We start from the raw sequence: 20,264 nt of genomic DNA, 5'->3' as shown, positions 1-20,264 counted from the left end.
AACTGTGAACCACTGTGAGATAGACAAATATAGACAGACAGACAGACAGATAGAATCTCCCTGTTAGTCTGAGACCTTCGGGGTATAGACCGTGATCTCCCTGGCATAGCTATGTAGACACATAAATATTTGCTAACTAGCTGATGAATTGGGAATGAATGGGGCACTGTCTGCGAAGGAGGACAGATTTTCCCAGCACCAGTGTGCTACACTTCAGGTCAGCATGCACAGTTGAGTGGTGCCATGTTCCAAGGTCACACCTCCACCTCCACCCTCTCCCAATAATCTGTCACTGGACCCTGCTCTGAGTATGCTGCAGCTAGCAGATCCCTTGCAGTAGGGACAGCCAAACCTACGTGGGGAGGTAGAAGGAGGTGCTGAGAGGCAGGCTGATAAGCTGGGCTTAAGGTTAAATCAAGCTGAGCAAGATCTCCTCCACCCTTCTTCACTCCTCTTGAGGGAAGCACTAGAGAAATTCTTTTATGCCCAGAGTACTCTTCCCTCCTGGAAAATGCCCTTGCCTGGCCGCCTGGCTGCCTGTGAGCATACTCACTGTCTGTGCCCCCACCACTTCAAACATGGCAGCCGCACCAGTGGGGCCAGCAAGGGAGACCACATAGATCCACATTCTCACTACAACTCCCCTGGCCCACAGGAGATTGAAATCTTCCTCCAGGAGTCCACCCAGAGCAACTGCACATGTCCCAGATGATGGCAGCTGTTCCTGGACAGTGAGGAAGGGGTGAGACTGTGAGGCATCCTTTGAAGACCTCTGAGGGCCACGCCCTCTGTGGGACCTTCTGCACACACCTTCTGACTTTACCCTCTCCGTGGCCCAGCAGAGGTGGAAAGTGTCATCCCCCATCACAAAGAGGCAACCGAGGCTCAAGGAGGTCAGGCAACTGGTCCCATGTCCCAGAGAATGCCAAACCAAACTGGGATTTGATCCCAGGACCCAGGTGTATCCAAGCCTTCCAGCACAGCTACTTTTATGGGAAATCAGGGGCATTTCCTAGTGTAGGACATTAGTGTCCCGTACAGAACCCTTCCTGTCATTAAGATCCCCAAGCGGTGCAGAACATGGAGATGTGTCCTTAGCTGAGCCTAAAGTCAAGGGAGATTCATAGGCCCAGAGCACAGTCACAATAGGGCCACTTCTATCCCTGTAGCTCTGTCCCCAGCCTCTTCAACTGTCTGTCTACCTGCATCATCTGGCTGGCACCACGCAGCATCCACCCAGCCGTGCATCCATGCAGGCATCCCTTGGTCCATCCATCCATCCATTTGTCTGTCTATCTGACCATCCCTCCCTTCCTCCTTCTCTATATAGGCACAAAAGATGCCCAGGGTGATGTTTCCTGACAGTTAAGTTTTGTTTGACAGTGTCAGGGTGTGTGGGGGGGTAGGATTGAAATGAGCATATTAAACACTTTTTTGTGCCTCAAGGTGTTGCTTAATCTTAATTATAATGATTATTTCGTGTTCATAGAGCAATAGCCTTTTTTTTTTCCTTAAGAAAACAAAAGACGCCTGGAGTAAGGTTGATCTAGGCCAGTCATATCACCTTTCTGATCCTCGGTCTCCTCATCTGTCAAGTACAGATGGTATCACCAACATCTACTGAGTGTTGGGAGGAAAAGGGTCAGGCATGTCCAACAGTTGGCCAGTAGCAAGTACACAATGACCTTCAACTGCTCTGATCACCAGTGTGCTTCTCAGCAGTGTCTAGCACAGAAATGTCTCACTGATGATAGCTGTTCTTTCTGAAACTATTCTTTTTTCGAGCAGATTTGTGACCCTCCAGACCCACACCTCCATAGAGTTAGAAGTAGAAGAGGGAAGTTCTTCTCCTCCCTTGCTATCACCATATAAATGTCCTTACAGATGGGGAAACAAAGGACCCAGCACAGTATCTGAAACATGGTTCACCCTTTAGGTTACAGTTACTTTAGTTACTTAAGTTATAGTTATTATTGTTTAGCCCACAATTCCTCCTGCCTGAGACTTATTATCCTTTTGTGATGCTTTTTCCCATGGAAGGAGGACCTTGGAGTTATCTTTACCTGGACGCACATACTTGCAGAAGAAGGTGAGGGGCTGCTTAGGATATGCAGCCAGGGCCCACACCTTGGCGATGCTCCTGGTTTTGATTTTTCCCAGGGAGGTGCGAGCTGAGGACTATACCATATGGTCCAGGACTCAAAACAGACTCTCCTGCATAATCTCTCCTAAAACACTCAGTATGAAGCTTGGAAGCCCACACTGGTGTGTGCACCAAGAATAAATCCTTGTTTCTGAAACTGTTCTTTTTGCAATCAAATTTGTGACCCTCCACACCCACACCTCCTTAGATAGAGTTTGAAACAGCAATTCTCTTCTGTTCAGAACGGGGGTGTCTGGTTTCTCAGGTTGCTCCCCCAGACTCAGACTCCTGGGGAACAGCCAGGAGCAGACTGAGCAATGAGCCCCTGACCCTGAACATAAATGGAATTTACACACAACAAAGAGAATTCATGTCCACTTCCTCCAGAAGAGGGCCAGATTCTCCTACAAAATTATCATTTCATGAGAAGTGTTTGCTAGGAGCAAGGCACCACAGGAATGAAGAAGTGTCAACACTAAGAATAGAGTTTGCACGTTCTATAGACCCACAACCCTGGGAACAACTCCAACAGGGCCATGGAGATGGACTTGTGGCTAAGGCACCGAAACTGCTTCTTTAGAGTCAACCTGGTAGCACATTGCACCAGAGCACGCTTCCTAAAGCCCAGGGGGAGAGCTTCCCTTTGCACTTAGAACAAAATCCAGACTCTCACCCTGATCCCCGAGGACCCAAGGGGCCCAGTTCCTGCCTGTCTTTCTGACTCCTCACATACTTCACCACCCCCTCAGTCCTCTCCGGGCTCTGCAGGCAGCCCTGCATGTCCCCACTTCAGGGTCTTTGCACCTGCTCTTCACTGGACCAGGATGCCATTCCAGATGTTTGCGTCAGCCATTCTCAGCAGTCAAGTTTTCAACTCAAACGTCAGTGTACAAAGAGGCTGCTGTCTACCCTATTGAAAATAGTCCCCTTCCATCTTTCCATTGCTCTGTAACACTTCTCTAGTAGCATGAATCCTCAAGAGCAAATCTGTTGTGAACCTTGTTCATAGATGAGTACCCACCACCAGAACCATGCCCAGCACATAGTAGGTACTCAAGAAATACTTGTTGGATGAAGAAATGTGTGAAAGAGTGATGTCGTTCTGGCTTGAAAGGACATAGTTTAAGAAACCAGTCCTAGTTAAGGAACCAGAAGGCCAGAATTAGAGCAAAAACTTCTTGGGTTTCTGGCCTTTACTGGAGTAAAGGTGGTCAATGTACGACCCCAGCTTTTCAGAGTTTATGGAGGGGACATTCTTGTAGAATAGGGGATACTACAGTAAATTCAGTTTCTCATCTAATGTCTGTTGAGCCCCTGCAATATGCAAATTTGATTCTAGATCTAGAGATACAGCAGTGAAGAACGTCTAGGTCTCTTCCCGGTGCCGACAGGGGCCAGGCAATAACTCAGTGTCAGAGGGAGAAGGACCCGCTCTCAGTTCCTGCACTGCCACCTCCTAAATGCCCGTCTGGGAAGACACTGGCATGCCTGCTGGCCTCCTTGTATCTCACTTTCTTCCTCTGTAAATGGGTGGAAAGCTGACCCCGTGGCATTGCCAAGAGGAGTCAGGAGAAGATGAAGGGAGAGACCTGGGCACCAGGAGGCGGAATGGGACTTGCTTTTTTTCCACCTCCTCCCCCCGGATTGAACACCCCATTGTGTCCCTGGGAAGATTTAAAGCGCTCTAACACTGCAGAGCCACAGCACGGGCTCCAGCCAGGGCCAGAGGTGTGGGCTTCAAAAGAAGCGTCTGTGGGGACACAGCTGCTCGCCTAGTCTTGGTTTCCATCAGCCTCGCCACGCCTTCCTCCTGCCCCTGGTCAGCCAGGATGGCTCTCTGAGGGGACACTGTGCTTGTAGCCTGGAGAGCTGACCCATCTCTAATGTCCACTGTGTCAGGCCAGGGTGCTTGCAGCCGACCCTCCTGGTGCACCGTGTGCATAGACAGGACATGTCAGGGGACATCCAGAGGACACAGCATCCAGGAGGCACCTTTCCACTTTCCTGTGATGTTGCCCCTTTAACATGGAGCAGATCACACAAAACCCCTGACTCTGTGCCCAACAAACCACGTCCCCAAGCAGAAAGGTAACTTGGTTTACTCTGTCACACAGCAGGGTCCCCTGGGTAGCTGAAGAACGTCACGGCACAGTGACAGCCACCTCCTACGGTCAAACAGCTGGGAGACTTGAGTTTTCAATAAAGACAGTTGTATTTCCTGCCTTTGAACAATTTGGACACTGTTGTCACTTTTCCTACCTGCCAGCGCTGTCCCCAAATAAAAGAACTCTCCCAGCATGCTCTGCTCTGAGAGGCACACACTCGATTTACTGAACAGCTGGACTCGAGGCATGTTGCAACCCGAGGCTTGTTCCCGGCTGAAGGGCACGTGGCCCTCGAGCTGCGTCTGCGAGCACTTGATGTGTCCACAGGTAGTCATGGGGTAGACGGAGTCATCATTTCCTCCATTGGGGTTAGGAATTTTAATTAGCTAATCTGCCTAATTTTTCTGGACCACCGTCGGCAACAAGACAATAATAAAACTAGCTAATAGTTATTGGGGGCTTTCTGCATTCTCAGTTCTTGACAGGAATTCATTTTAACCCTTTATTCCATGTGAAGTAAGAAATGTTTTTCTCCTCCTCAATGGATGAGGCAGTTGAGGTACAAGACCCTGCTCAAGGTCACACGACCAGAGGGAGGTCAGCTGAGGTCTGAACTCGGGCTGTTTCCCAGGGCCCACTCTGGACTCTACGTCCTGGCAGAACCAGATAGGAGCCCTTTGTCCTGCTCACGGCTGCTCCCTTGGTACCTAGCATGGTGTCTGGAACTTGGTGGTTGCTAGGAGAGAACGTGCACCTTGGCTGCCCTGAAGAGTACTCCAAATTACAACTCGAGCAGCCTGACGAAGTTCTAAGATGAATGGGTTTTAGAGTCCTTGTTTCTCCTGGCACCGTCCCTCCCACCTCCAGTCCCAGATCACCACACAGACAGCACTAGCTTTATCCAAGAATAAAACCCGTTACATAACCACATGGCAGGCAAGGGGTGAGCAGAGAAGCAACCTGAGAGGGACATGTTGTCCACCTCTAGTCTCCAAAGCATAGCCCCTGGGAAGAACTTTCCATCTCCCTAGGAGCCTCCCTCGGCCTGCAAACTTTCCTCCGTCTCCTCTCCTTGGCACTTTCTATATTTTATTTTATTTTGGTCGTGCACATTATTTGAAGTTACTATAGCAACGTGTCACCAGCTGGCATTGCATAGTAATGTTGGCATTTGGGTAGCAAGCTCCCGAAGTTGCTCTTTCCCTCCCTCTGTGATCTCCTCACTCCCACTAACCTCAGGTGAGTGGGGTGCCTCCTCAGCCACTGGGCCCCTCTCCCCTGTTTGGCTTGTTTTCCAAGGCAGAGCAAATCCTATAGAGTCTTCCTTGCTTCCCTCTGCACTGGGAACTGCAGGAGTCCTGGGTGTGTGTGTGTGTGTATGTGTGTGTGTGTGTTTGCATTTGTAGGATGTTAAATAGATATGTTGAAGTTGAATGTTGTGTACCAAAACTATTGGCATTATTAATATGATGATCAGGACAATTTTTTCATGCAAAGAAGTGAATGCCGGGGTTTGCGGAGGGCTACTCTCCACATGGAAATCACTCAGTATCTGAGCTAATTATTTTGGGCCACATGGTGTGAGGTTTCTCTTCTCTTTTGCCTCCACATAGTGAAGAGACCCCCACTGTTTCCCTCGGAGGTCCAGCTCTCTCCCAGGTGCGCGAGACCTCCCCACGTACTGACTGATGAGCTGAATTAATTACGAGAATTGATCACCTCGACATGCAGAAGAGGGTCCTACATGGCAGATAAACCCCGCCGCTTGCCGCGTCAAAGAGCCCTCATCAGCCAAGTGCCCGTGATGACTGTACTTATTTTTACACGTTTGACCTAGTTTCAAACCGTGTCTCTTCATGCTGTGATTCATTAGCCACATTTTAAACCAACCCCGATCGGAGCCAGGTGACTCTGCTTGGTTTGCCCCAGAGTCTCAGATTCAATTTCTCTCTGGAATTTAATATGCAAGTCCCACTGGTATTCCGTTTTAAGAAGCAATTTCCTATCCAGGCACCTGGCATGCTGCTTGGGATGGATGAGTGGCTGCCTCGTGCCTTGGTAGTAAATATATGTCCATTTCAGAATCTCTGCCAGGGATGAGAAGAGGGGGATTCTTGCTAGCCTGGACTACTGGGGATCCCCCACCCCCATAGTCCCCACACAGCATTATGCTGCTCTTCTGGGTTGCTGATGGGCTTGGAGTTTGAGCTCCTTTGCTATAAAGTTTCAGCAATGTCAATGTTAGGGCTGTCTCAACTGCTAGGGCAGATGCCGTCTGATCTAATTCCTTCTAAAATTTTCAGTCATGGTGATGTAGAAGCAGGGTCCCAAACTTGTAAGAAGGGAGAAGGGCAAGACAGAGTTGCCATTTTGAGGGTACTACTGGAAAGGGGACACATGTCAGAGAAGCCTAATGTTGTTCCATCCTTTTATCATTGTGACAAAGTGGTTTTTGAAAATTCAAATGGCAGAGCAGAGCCTTTCCTGAACAGAAACCTGCTACCCGTGTCTTGCTCCATTTCGGGTATCAATCGGTGGTGTTGGTATGATTTCTGAGGGGTCTGATACCACAGTGGGCTAGGTACTACAGTAGGAAAACGAGATGCCTGCAGTTGGAAGTCACACACTGTCATTTTTCACTAACAGCCAAATGCAGGTAACTTGTGCAAACTTCAGTCACATCACACCACCAATCTACGGAAAGGAAAAGGCACCCAGCTGGGGTTTTCTGTGTGGCAGTTGGAACAAAGAAATTAACAAGCTGGTAAAAGTAATTTTGATCGATCCATAATCTCTACCACACTAACCCACTCCTAATAAAATGATAATGGTTTTCTTTCACGAAATGGTCACTCTCTCTAATAGGGACTGCAATCCTGCTCCTTGATTTTTTTTTTTTTTCTTTTTCAAGGAAGCATAGAAGTTTCCTTAAACAGGGCTTCAGACAAGGCAGCCTTTTCAAGGTAATTCCAAGCAAAGTTAGCTCCCAGATCTGATTTTTGCATTTCCCCCCTTTCCAATCGAGCCATTGACAATAACAAGCATTCCATACCTATGCATCTGGGGCAGCCAGCAGTTGTGACAATGGTGGGCTTTTCACCCCTACCCCCCCCCCCCACACACACACCCATTCAAGCTCACAATCCCAGCGCTCCGTTAAGCCAAAGCTTTAGAAGTAAACTATCGTCCAAGAGGCGAACAGCGTTTTCTCTTAGAAGATCATCCATCACACACACAAATAAAACCTTCCCACATCTCTTACCTTGAAACAGTGGGATTACCTGCTGGAGATGTCCCCCCTTCCTTGCACAACAAGCCAGGCTTTCACCAGCAGCAGAATAACTCCGAAAGAAGGAAAAATAAGTCCTTTATATTGTAATTTTCACTGTTTATATGCAAGAAGTGTAGTGGGTCTGCTCACGTAGGAATAAATAAGCCGAACAAACTGCACAGCAGCGACTGTGTGAAGAGAACGGCCCTCTAGTGGCCACAGGCGGAATTCTTCCAGGAAGGGAGAGGAGATGGAGGGAGTAGAGGAGGCAGGGGATCGTGTGCGCATACACACACGCACACACGCACACACACTTGTACACCCTTTAAGCCCTGGGATTTTGTTTACATCCAGCTGGCCAGAGGTATACACAGGAAGTAAGTTCATTTCTTGACTTAATGGACCTGGTTAAGTTGGCAGTGCTGGGGCTGTTCAGTCTGGGTTGAAAGGGTGAATAATTTCAAAACTCACCACTCGCTGTTGCCTGAGCAGGAGAGAGGAACTGGCTGCAGACCATGCAGGGGGTGTGGCCCCTTGTAGACGCTGCCAGTCCCCTCCATGGAGCAGACTGGTCACTGTTCCTGAGAGTCCCGGTGTGGGGCTCTCTGCCAGATCTGTATGTTTCCTAAGCATTTACGGTAAATGTGGGGGTCACCGGCCAGCTGGGCTAGCTTCCTGTGTGAGTGACCCGCTTAATCATACTGAGTCCCTTGCTTAGAAAGGCCACAGGGCTATTTTGAAATATTCAATCATTTTAAACAAGGGCCCCACATTTTCATTTTGTTCTGGGCCCCACAAATTGCCTAGCTGGTCCTGCCGGCAGGGGAAGCAGACGATCTCAACTGAAGAGAACCCAGAAGCGAAGGACAATCTGTATCTTTGGGAGCCACTTTGGTGAACAGGAGCCTCAGAGACATTCAGTCACCCTAAAGGGTTCTTGAGGAGGAACGCAAAAGGGGTCTCCTGGGGTCACCAAGGATGCTGCCCCACCACGGGAACAAAATTTTCAACCATCGGCAGGTGTTAATGTTTGCCATATTTTTTAACAAAAGAACTTCTTTTTATATAAACAAAGGCAGCAGTGTGTGATACCAGCCCCAGTTTGGGGTTCAAACATAAATTTTCCAAGCCTACCGCCTCCAAACATAAAACTTCTAAGGACTCTTGGAGTGGGGGTCCCTAGAGACACCGGCATGACAGTGCCAGTCCATCTCCAATTGTCTGCACTGGGCTGGACCACAATGGACCTGCCTCTGGCCAAGATGGCAGCCCCCAGGGGATCGTACAGGGGCGGTACAGAGTAGCTTCTCCTGGCTGCTGGCTCAGTGGCTAATGCTTCCTTGACCAGGTCTCCCACCCTAAAGCTGACCCTGCCAGTCTGGGAGAGAGATGGCAAGAGAGACCAAGCTGAGGTCTATGGTGCGTGAAAGGGTGTATTCCCTGCCTCTCTGCTCCCAGGGATCCTTCCAGACCTCTCCAGCTCTCCGCCTCGGTTTCCCTCTTGTCTGAATTCTTCAGGATCTTGAACTTTTTCTCTCCTGGATTCAGTCATGATTTCCCAATGAGACCATCAACTCTTGGACAGCAGGCTCCATCCCTTCCTTTCTTATCCCACCCTAGGTTGCCGACTTCTCTGGCTCCTTCATAATGATCCAATAACTGGTCCCTCCACAGGGAACCCTAGTGGGATTTCAGGGTGGTCTCGGATCCAGTGGATCCTTTTTTGCTTATTAGCGCATGTCAATTCTACAGAAGAACAGGTTTCCTTGAGGCACATTGGTACATACAAATAAATAACTTGCTTTGATTATCAGATCCTTTTGATAATTCTCTAGTGGGAGATATGGATGGATGGATGGATGGATGGATGGATGGATGGATGGATGATTGCCCCACTTTACAGATGAGATAACTGGGATTTCCCATTAAAATTATTTAACAGGAAGTGAAACCAACTCCAGGAGCCCCACCTCGGCTGAATCTCCCAACACCCACCACTGCTCTTTTCCCAAAGTACAAATAGCAGGAGAGGTCACATCGGCTCTTATTTTCATACCTGCGGTGCTTGCTGCAGGGGCATCATAGGTGCTCAGTGAAGGCTGATTCCATGAAGGCGCTGTAAGGAGACATTTTCCTCTAGGCAAGTTTCACACACTCATCCAGTGAGGAGAGAGTCCCTGTCCTTGGACGGCCCTGTGACACTTGCTGGGGAAGGTTGAGCATTTTCCAGTTTAGAGTCAAGGAAATGGGAAAGATGAATCCCATGGTCCTTTCTCACTTGTCCGTGGTATTTTTCTTTATGTCTTGCAGAGTCACTTCGTGGCATGTATGACGGCCATCCTAAACCAGATGGGTGACCAACACTACTCCTTCTACATCGAGACCTTCCACACCAGCTCAGACCTTGTGGTGAGTCTGAGAGACGCTGGGGGTGGAGGGCGGGTGGGCAGGACGTGACACCTGGCTCTCATGGTTCTCATGAGTTTAGGACACAAGACGTCCCTGCAGGTCTTGAGCGTGTTTATGAGCATGTCTGATTTCCTGTCTCTTGTATTTCCCACTCGGGAACATGTCTTTAATCATGTCAGAGTCGAGTCACGGACATCTACCATGTGATCTAGATGTGGCTCAATAAATAGGTGCTGGTAAATCTTGGACGCTTGCAGCCTAAGAGCAAGAGTTGGAGTCATGCAGTCTTGGATTTGAATCCTGGCTTTGTCACCAGCTAGCTGTGTGACCAGGGGCAAGAGAACCTCTCATAAGCCTCAGTTTCCCCATCCGTAAAGTGGGGATAATTTGATTGGGTTTCAGGGTATGCTGAGGGGCTTGGGTGGGAGCACTGTATTGCTCACATTGTGAGTACCCAGGAGAGATAGCTAGTATTAGGTTATGATACTGCATAGAAGAAATTGCCCTGAGCCCAGGTCTCTTTTTTCTTTCTTTTCTGTGCTGAGGATGGAAGCCAGGGCCTAGCGGATGCTCCTCAAGTGCTCTACCACTGAGCTACATCCCCATCCCTGAGCCTCTTCTAGCCTCTCAGGACTCAGCTGCTACAGGACCACCACCCCGTGCCCCATGGCCATCGGCTCTGCAGCAGATACAACAGAGAGGCCCACCCTAGCTGCCCTGTCCCAGGGTATAGCAGAGGACCCTCTCCTGTCAGTGTGGCCCTTTGTCACTCACCACTTCCAGGGGCAGGAGTCCTGCTGCTAGGAGCTCTCTTAATTCTCCTGGGAAGACCAAGGGTGCTGAGCCTGGACCACCCTCAGAGAGTGGCCCCTCCTCAGGGAATGACTGGGAGCCAACACCCCCACCCCCAGCAGTGAGCCAAAGCTCTCCTCTTTGTAGTAGGGTTGGGAAGAAATGGAACCCTTTTCTGGATACTCAAAAGACAAATAAAAGGAATAACCCCAGTTTTTCTCCCACCCCCACCAAGTTCTTTATGTCTTGGGACACGGAAATAGGAAAACCAGATTCCTAATTTTTGATCTTTTATGTAAACAATGATTCCTGGGAAGGAAGGTGGGGAAGGGAATTCTTACTTGTTGAACATACGCACTTTCTTATCTGATTCTCCTAGCAGTATGACATGGGTGTTAGGAGTCACTTGCTTCAGCTCTACAGTCTTCTTGACGAAGGCTCCACAGCAGTACAGGACCAACATGCCCGAGGTCCACCTTGAACCTCAGCTCTGCCCCTCACACTACATGCATCTTCTCAGTCAGAAGCCACTTTGTCCATCTGTGAGCCAGAAGCCTTCTCCATCCCGTAGGAAGGGGGTGTGCCTGGGACGAGAGCCACACTTGCCCAGGTGACATCAAGGGTGAATAACAATCTCTGCCATTAACATCTCCAGCATTAAGGAGCTCTTGGCTCCAAGCCTCTGTGCTAAGCTCCCAGGTGCACCTAGTCACTGTGCGGACCCTTGGGGATAGATGCTGCCCCCATTCTGCTGATGTGGAAGCTGGGACTTAGAACACTGAGGCCATTTTTCCTAGAAGCAGAGACTGCTGGGAAAGAACCAATGCCATCTCCAGAATTTTGCAATTTATCTTAAAGCAGTGATTTTCAAATTATGTTCTTTCTAGCTGCACTCTGCTCTCTCTCTCTCTCTCTCTCTCTCTCTCTCTCTCTCTCACACACACACACACACACACACACACACACACAGAGCCCATCTACGTTTATCTATTTCAAATATTAGGTTCCAGGTGAGATTTCCTTTGAACAAAGAATTCTGCAGTCAGGATGATTTGAAAACCACTGCTCATGGAAAGAATTCTGAAGGGACTCCCTCTGGATTTTAGGCTTCACCTAAAGCATTCAAGCGATATGGTTTTTATTACTTCCAGCTCAAGAGGGTCACAGGTTCTGGGTCTTCGCTATCTGGATTTGTACTGAATTTGTTTTCTGCAAAGATGGAGGCCAAGTTTGTCCCATTGCAAAATCTGAGAGAGTGTGTTGAAGTCACTTTGAACCTCTCCAAAGGAGGGAAGGAGAGTCCTGGTTCCTATGCTCCCTCTAATCTGCTCATATGTGTGTGTGTGTGTGTGTGTGTGTGTGTGTGACAGATGAAATAGCTGTGTTTACACCACTGCTAATTAGATGCTCATTTAAATAATAGTTTATTTGCTAAATGGCCTGAGATGTGTTCATATGGTGTCGATTATTTTCTGCTCAAATACATATTTGGGAAGATGATTATAACATTGCCACATCGATGAATACATTTACTTCTTTATTCTCAAAGACAGAATTAATAGTGCTTTATTTTGAGATTGTCTCCTTATTCCATATTCATGTTCTACTTATTTGCGAAACAGCCTCTCAGAAGCCAACTTTTACGCTTCTATTTACAATGCATGGCAATGAATTTCCCTGAATTAGCTTCAATGAAGAATTGATCCCCTTACCTTTCTTTCTCTCTATATAAAATAATAATAATAATAAAGGAAACATTGTAACAGCCCACGCGACCTGGACACTTGAAGTCACTTCCTACCTGCAAGGCCTATGACTGGCGTGTTTTCTCCACTCTTTCAGGACTTCCTGATGGAGACCTTCATCATGTTCAAGGACCTCATCGGGAAGAATGTGTACCCTGTGGACTGGATGGCCATGAGCATGGTTCAGAACAGGTGGGAGACCTTCTTCCCAAAGGCCACCTCCCAGGGCTCAATGAAGAGATCACTGGTAGCCATGAGGTGGGGATAGCTCCCCCTAGTGGGAAGAAGTTGAAGTGCTGACATATCCTGTCCACATTGAAACCCAGGGGAGAACTTCACACTCATCCTGAATTACTCAGAAGTCCCCCACTCCTTCTCTGTTCTTGAAATCCCAGTTAGGATACCACACTTTGTCTATGAAACCTTCCCTGAACTCTCTAGACAGGCAAGTATAGGGAAGCATTTTTTTTTTAAAGATAGAGAGAGGAGAGAGTATTTTTTAATATTTATTTTTTAGTTTTCAGTGGACACAACATCTTTGTTTGTATGTGGTGCTGAGGATCGAACCCAGGCCGCACGCATGCCAGGCGAGCATGCTACCGCTTGAGCCACATCCCCAGCCCCGGGAAGCATTTTTAATTATATTATTTCAAAATTTATTTAAAATAATCAAACATATCCTGTGACCTATGGTAAAAGAAGTGCAGGAAGTTTCATTGGATTAAGCAGCATTTTCCAAGAGAGGATTTAGGAAATAGAGTTTTACCGATGAATCTGTCTTCAGAGCCATTGGTGTGTTGTAACTGGGGTGTCTCTGGATGTGCACATCGTAGCTATGAACATCAGTGTAACCCAAGTGGAGCTCACACCCGACATGGCCCAGCTCAGCAGGAGATAAAAGTTAATTGTCAAAGATTTCAGTATTTACCATTATGTCTCTAATACATTTCAACACAGTGAAATTCAGATCCTGACACTCGGCGACATCTTCTAATATTCCTTTTCTCCACCCCCCTGCCTCCCATCTCTCTCACATGGTGAGGTTTCCCCTGGTCTCTCTCAGAGCCTTTTTCTCACATCCCGCCCGTGATGACCTTCAGCGGGGCCTTCCTGGCCCCTCTCTCCCCTTTCTCTCCCGATTTCTTTGGCTCTTGTGTTTGCTTCAGGTCCCCCAGGGAAGCCCTTCATCTCACACCAGCTCCCAGTTTATGGCCCTCTACATTTTGCCTCAGTTCTGTATCCTGAAACCCAAGTGCTGATTGGCAGAGAGAAAGGTCCCCAGAGGGTGGAAGAAGAGGAAAGTCGAAAGAGCCGCAGCTGAGTTCTCTTTGGTGGAAGGGAAAGAGAGGAGATGAGGAACATTTACATATTGATGATTTGCCATTGATACAGCCTGAGGATTTCTATCTCCCATGCTTGGAGCTGACTCCAGCCCCAGCTGCCACCCCCCCCCCCCCGTCCTTGCTCTCCCTGTGTCACCAGGTGACAGTGGACACCCTTGCCCACAGAGCTCTGGGGCCAACATCCAGGGCTGCTGGAGTGGAGGAGGGCTTTGTCTGGAAGGAGCTGTCTGTCTGTGTGCCTCTGCTTCCCCTGGGAGGAGGAAGATCAGCCCAGCAGCAGGTGTCAGAGCATCTCAGCTGGGCCACCTCCAGGTTCTCCCTTCACACCACGCAGGTGCAAGCTGACTTCTGCAGGATTATTGTGCTGGTGGGAATTGGGCCCAGGCCACATGCTGGGTCAGAGGCAGGTCACTCCCCAGCCCTGTGGGCATGAGACAGGCAGGTGCATAAAGCCCAAAGCTCTGGAGGGCTCCATGCTTGGTTTAATGCTTTGGTATCTCGGAGTTCTTAACAATTTCTAGACAAGGACACTTGTATTTTCATTTTGCACCGAGCCCCCATAATTTTGTAGCTGGTCATATATCGATGACCCGTCAGTCACCTGGAGCTGCGGGGCAGCCAGCTCCTGCACTACAGGAGGGCCCTTTGCTGTTTTGCCCACTGGTTGGTAAGGTATTGGGGTTTTGCCCACAGGCCTCCCGCGGAGTGGCCTGCACAGTCATTCAAAGAAACACAGGCGGATCTGTGGGCCAGTGCCTTGGAGGAACATCCCCTCCTGAAACCCCTGCTCGCTACGGACCTGAGTCTGTTCATCTGGAGATGATTCCTTGTTTTTCACTGCCAAGGAAATAAGAATAGAATTTTCTAGAAACCGGAGAAAGTGGAAGTGTCTCCTAAATGGAAACATTTGTATCTCTTAAGGATCAGCTAAGTACTATTGTTGCATTTAATTACTTGTTTAAAAAAGCTGGACTCAAGAATAGAGCCTCAGCCTCCTGAGTTCTGCCACCTTGCCTTTCTCCGGCTTCCTCACCGGTACAATAGGGACAGCAATAGTTCCATTAGATGGACTTTGCAGCAGGAGGGTGGAATGAGCTGTTCCCAGCACAATGCCCGGTGGCTGGGAAGAACCCGGTGAGTGACAGTGCTGCCACCACAGGAGAGGACAAATGTGGTATTGAACTGGAGAAGCATGTGCTGATGTCACCCCTCCCCCACCCAACGCCTGGCTTCTCACACGCCTGGCTCGGTCCCTTTCCTGCACCTTCTGGCCACAGTGATCCCTTAGGATCCCGGCCCCTTGAAGTTTCACTGTTGTGCTCCTTCTGTGCCATTTGCTTCAGCTGACGTTCATGTTCATCACGTCCTCCTCCAGGTGGTAAAAGCTTCAGGTGCATTCGCTCATTTCATCCCCCAACAACTTTACCATGAGGTAAAACTGTCAGAATCTGCATTTTTATCGGTGAGGAGCTGCGCACAGAATAGATAAGTAGTAGCCTACTCACGACTGCATTGCTGATAAGGAACCGAGAAGCCATTGGATCTGAGCCCTAGCCCTAAGGGCACTGCTTGGACACGTGCCCTGAGGCCCAAGGGAGGGGGGCCTTGCCAAGGACCCAGCTAGGTGGGACAAACAGGACAGCGGCCGGGGGTGCCCAATGCCCTCCTCTCTTCTGCAGCACCTCAGCTGGTTCCTGTGGCTGGACCAGCTTCACTTCTTAGTCTGAACATTGTAACTTTCTTTCCTGTCTTCGTCCCTCCGCCTCCTCCTCTCTTTTCTCCCTGTTATCTATGTTTTCTATAAAATCTGCTTGTTTTTATGAATTTTCTCTCATCACTTATGATTTATATATACATATTAGTCATCCATTATTTACTTTGGTGCAGGCTGGAGGAAGGAGTGGGGTTTTCCAAAATCAAATGTCGCCCCAGCTGTGTACCGCTTGTGTCGACAGATGTAATGACAGTCTACTGCAAGAGATGCTTCCTGTTAGAGCTTTTTTCCCCCTTTTTGTTGAGATGCAGCATTCAGTAAGATCTGATTTACATGACATGATTAATTTTTAAATAATCAAGTTCTTTAAAACACTGTAAATTAACAGAATGGTGCCTAGGAACCTCTTCCCCCCCACCCCCCGCCTTCCATCTGTGCCTTGATCTGGAATTCCAGCATTTCTGGGGGCCTTGGGAATCTACAGGCATCCCTGGAGCTCCTTTTAAATGCAGTTAACCGACCAACAAATAGTTATTGAAAGTCTTAGGTGTCCGGGCTCCAGGGCATACACAGATCAGTTCAATCTATGGTCCTAGGTGGCAGAGGGCTTCCAGTCTAATGGGGAGACAAGTGCACCCGTGGGAGTATGGCCTAGTGCTGTATGGCCACCGGAGACCCCCCAGAGGCAGCACAGAGAAGTGAAAACCTGTGATTTCCTGGGCTCAAATCCTGTTTCTATCAGTTAACTGGGCAAGAAAGATACTTAACCACTCTGGACTCAGTTTTCCTCCCCGTCAAGTAGGACTAGCAATAGTGCTTGTCACAGAGGATTATTGTGAGGACTGAGATGAAGTAATACACAGGAAGTGGCCAGAACAGCATAGGCACAGAGCCAGCATTTCCCGAATGCAAACTTCCATTTTCACTTTTATATGCTCTAGACGTAGCCAAAATGCTTCACGGAAGAGGCAGATCTGGCTGCATCCTGTCTGCATTTATCAGTGACATGTTTTAAGGTCTGATCTCATCTCAGGCCCATAACAGGCACACCGTAAGGGTCACAGCAGTTGACCTAGGGAGCCCCCCGGGGCAGCCCAGAGCAGTTATCCAGAGGTCTCTGAGGGTGCTGAGGGTGAGGAGCACCATCTCCGTCCTCCTCCTTCCCTACGTGGACGTGACTGTTCCTTTTTGGAGTTCCCACCTCCTCCACCCACATCACCCAGACAGGGAGCGAGACCTCTATGGTTCCTTCTGTGGACAGGCTCACCTCATCTGGATGTCCAGAGGCTACTGGTTTCCCGAGTCTGGGAGTCTCCTGCATCCCTAACTAGATCCCTAAATGATGCAGGAAGTGTCATAAGCGCTTGGGGCAAGCCATGCCTGGTACCCAGCTGGCATCTGCTGATTGACTGGAGCCTCATGGTGCCGGAGCTTCAGTGTTGAGGGAAGCGGCCCAAGGGCTCTGGGGAAATGGATGTCTCAGTGCCTCCCTCAGAGGGATGAGCCCTGCCCGCTGGCTGACTCTTTCATTTCCATCTTCAAGTTTGATCAGTAGAATTAACTACATCCCATGAGCTTCCCACAGTGGGCAGGTGGGTGGGGTTCAGAAAGGCCCTCGCCCCAGCTTGGCGATTCTCCCCAGAAGGGGCATGCCCATCTCTCCTGTTCCCTCTTTTATCACACCACGCACCTGTCAACCTGTGGGCGTGTGTTGATGCTGTGTTGTCACTTCAGGGTATTATCAGCCTCAGATCTTCCTGCTCCAGAGATACAAGGTGGCGGCAGGTTAAGAATAGTAACAATGACTGACATTTATGGAGGACCTCCATGTGCTGAGGCTCTGGGCCACCAGCTTCAAATACTGCCTCTTGTTTGATCCTCATCCATGGCTCCTTTTACAGAAGGAGCAACTGAGATTCATGGAGGTCAAGGTCAGAGCTCAGAAGAGGGGTGGGTGGGAGGTTGACTGGAGGCTTGCTCCAGCCCCTTCAGGAGTCTGTGTGCACCTTTCCTTCCTGTGTCCCAAAGGAGCGATGCATAGACGTCACAGAGGCTGACTCGGGAGGCGGGACGCGGGCTCAGCTGCTTCTGTAACAAGGATTCGTTCTGCTATACAAAGGCATAGGAATCCAGGACCCCCAGTGGCCGCGTCAACACCTCATGCAGCACAGCTTTGGGGGAGAGCAGCACTGCATTTGATTTCTCTTTCTGCCAGCTTCTGCCTGCTCACGATAGCTGACTTCTCTGCCCCTTGCTCGACGGCGTAGGATTTCTAGTTGCTCATAGAAACATCCACTCATGGCTTCCCGCAAGGGCCCAGCCCATGGCCTTCTCCCTGGTCCTGCTTTGTGCCACTTACAAGGATTCCATCTACTCCTAGTGGACTTGGGGGTCCTCACTGGGCAGAACTACTCAAAAGACCCCCCTCAGGCTGCTGGCAGCCCAAGGAAGACTGTGTCACCCCAAATGTGAGCCCAGGGTCCAGTCAGCTGTGGGCAGAAAGGCAGAGAGTCAGGAGTAGCGCAAAGACACCTGGTGCCTGGAGGACGAGGGCAGGGGCACTTGGTTCCCCAAGTCCACAGCAGACTACGCTTAAGAAGAGTTAGCGGGTCCTTCTGACCTGCAAGGCTTAGAGAAAGGCGGGGTCGGCTCTGCGGCATGAACATGAGAGATGGCCTGATGTTTCCGAGGTCCTCTCTGCTGCTGTTCAGTGGGCGGAACAGCAGCACCTGCCTGAGTGGGTAGGATTAAATGAACCAATGTCAAGCAGAGCACTTAGCACAGGGACGATGTTCACATGGTGACTGCTAATGCCTCCATCACGATCACCATGAAGGCCATTAGCTCATGGCTGGGGTCGGGCAGAAATGCAGCGATTTCTTTATGCATGGTGGTTTAAGACCTCCCTTCTGAAGGCTGGGACTCCACAGGTACTGGGTCACTGGGAAGTCACCTAAACTCACAGCTCCAAGATGGCAGCAATGTCGAGCTCAGAGAGTTCATGTGGGATGGCGGTGGGGAGGTGAAGGGGAAGAGAGGAGGGACCCTGCGGAGCACAGAGCCTGGTTCCTGATCCACAGCATGGCTGTGGTGGTATTTCTCAGACACAGCCTGCCAAGGATCATGGATGGGAAGTGCTGGGCTTGAGACTTGATAATGAACTTGGTTCTCAATGATTCAAGTTCATTGTTGAGAACAACAGAGTTGATGTGTTTTTATTCCAGCCCACTTCACCACATTAGCGCTTAGGCTTTATGAGCAATTATTTTTAAAAAAAAAAGTAAAACAAGGAGGGGAAATAAGCCGTATTTTCCAAGTGCCCACGTGACCAAAGTGAAGTGATACTCTGTCTATAGAAGAATCTGAGGGACAGAAGGACACAGTGCCCACCCTCAGCATAGGTTGATGGGTTCCTGGTCACTGGACTGGCTGGGAGAATGCCAGACAGGTTTCAGCTGACAAATGACTCTTCCTGGAATTACTGATAGCTTTGTTGCTGCTGAGAACGTGTAAAACCCCTCATTTTGGTATCATCTTTCAGATTCCGAGATGTTTATACATAATATGACAGCCACTCAATGTGTTTCCATCTGGGGAATCAGATAACTAATCTTTAAGGAGAAAATATAGATGTTGTTTCAAAGGCGTGTTAACAAGGGACAAAACAGCAAAAACAAAGAAATTTCCCTTTTGACAGCCCTGCAGGGAGGTGGACTTGTGGGATTCTTCCTTCTGCCCTTGTGTGGTCCTGGTTGCTAGCTGCTCCAGTGTGTGTGTTGTGCTGTTGGCCCTGCCTTTGGAGGCAGAGTGGAGCCACCCCAGGGGCTCTGAGGCCACCGGGGCCAGCATGATGCTGGTGCCCCTGCACCAGGCCCTGCACTTACCACTTCCATGCTCTCACTGCTTACACCCCACAGCGACCCCGAGAAAGAGGTTACAGCATTGCTATTTCACAGCCAGCAAACTGGGACTTCAGAGGTGATATTAACATGTCCCAAATCCACATAGCCAGAAAGTGGCAAAACCAGAAATAACATCCATTTGTGTATGTGTGTGCTCCACATTCTGTGATCCCAACTCCAGGGCACCCTGTGCTTTTCGTTGTTGTTGTTCTTGTTCAACAAACAACCAAGTGTTTCACGAACACCTGGCCCAGCAACCTGGACAAGCAGTGTGCTGGAGGTACCTGCCCACCCTCTCCACCTACCCAAAATATACCAGTGGCTTTGGTGGGCATTTCCAGGCATCTGGAGAAAGCCCTGCTTCTTTCTTTCTCTGGGATTTTTCTGGCTATGGAGTGCTCAGCCCATCTGCAGGACAAATCAGAAGTACCAGGAATTTAATGTCCTAGAAAAACTTTCAGCCAATAAGGAGCAATGTTAGTGGTACAATAACCCAATATGTTTGTCCCCTGGGAGGGGACACTTCTGACATGCAAATGTGTTCTATAGAGTTTCCTAGAGACTCCCAAGCAGAAGCGAGTCTCAGTGATTACCTACAGCAATGATCCACTCCTCAGCATTCCCTTAGTGGCCTCCCACGGTGGCTCAGGTAGTCCAGGTAGTCACTCACTGAATGAGTCACTCACTGAACAAGCAATTTGCATTGGCTTCTGCTATCTGCTCTCCACTCCCTAAAATTTTGCAAACATAGATACACGGAGGCGAGTTGGGCACATTGCAGTTGTATTATAAAGCCTTTGGGGAAACTGAGGCAGCCTAAAGGCCCCTCAAACCCCAGTC

At 49.2% G+C, this 20,264-nt stretch overlaps 1 protein-coding gene across 3 annotated transcripts in view; it reads left to right on the top strand.

The window, feature by feature from the left end:
* The window catches only part of Dock2 (dedicator of cytokinesis 2), a 400,432-nt gene that overhangs the window by 283,348 nt on the left and 96,820 nt on the right, over positions 1-20,264 (top strand). For all 3 annotated transcript variants that reach the window (XM_027938544.3, XM_071611997.1, XM_034636841.2), the window contains exons 28-29: positions 9,830-9,928; positions 12,563-12,657. In XM_027938544.3, the coding sequence (XP_027794345.1) occupies positions 9,830-9,928; positions 12,563-12,657 (194 nt within the window). The remainder of the gene's footprint in view (positions 1-9,829; positions 9,929-12,562; positions 12,658-20,264) is intronic.

Source organism: Marmota flaviventris, chromosome 5, assembly GCF_047511675.1.
Source record: "Marmota flaviventris isolate mMarFla1 chromosome 5, mMarFla1.hap1, whole genome shotgun sequence".
Taxonomy (NCBI): domain Eukaryota; kingdom Metazoa; phylum Chordata; class Mammalia; order Rodentia; family Sciuridae; genus Marmota; species Marmota flaviventris.
This window is presented reverse-complemented; position numbering and strand designations above follow the sequence as displayed.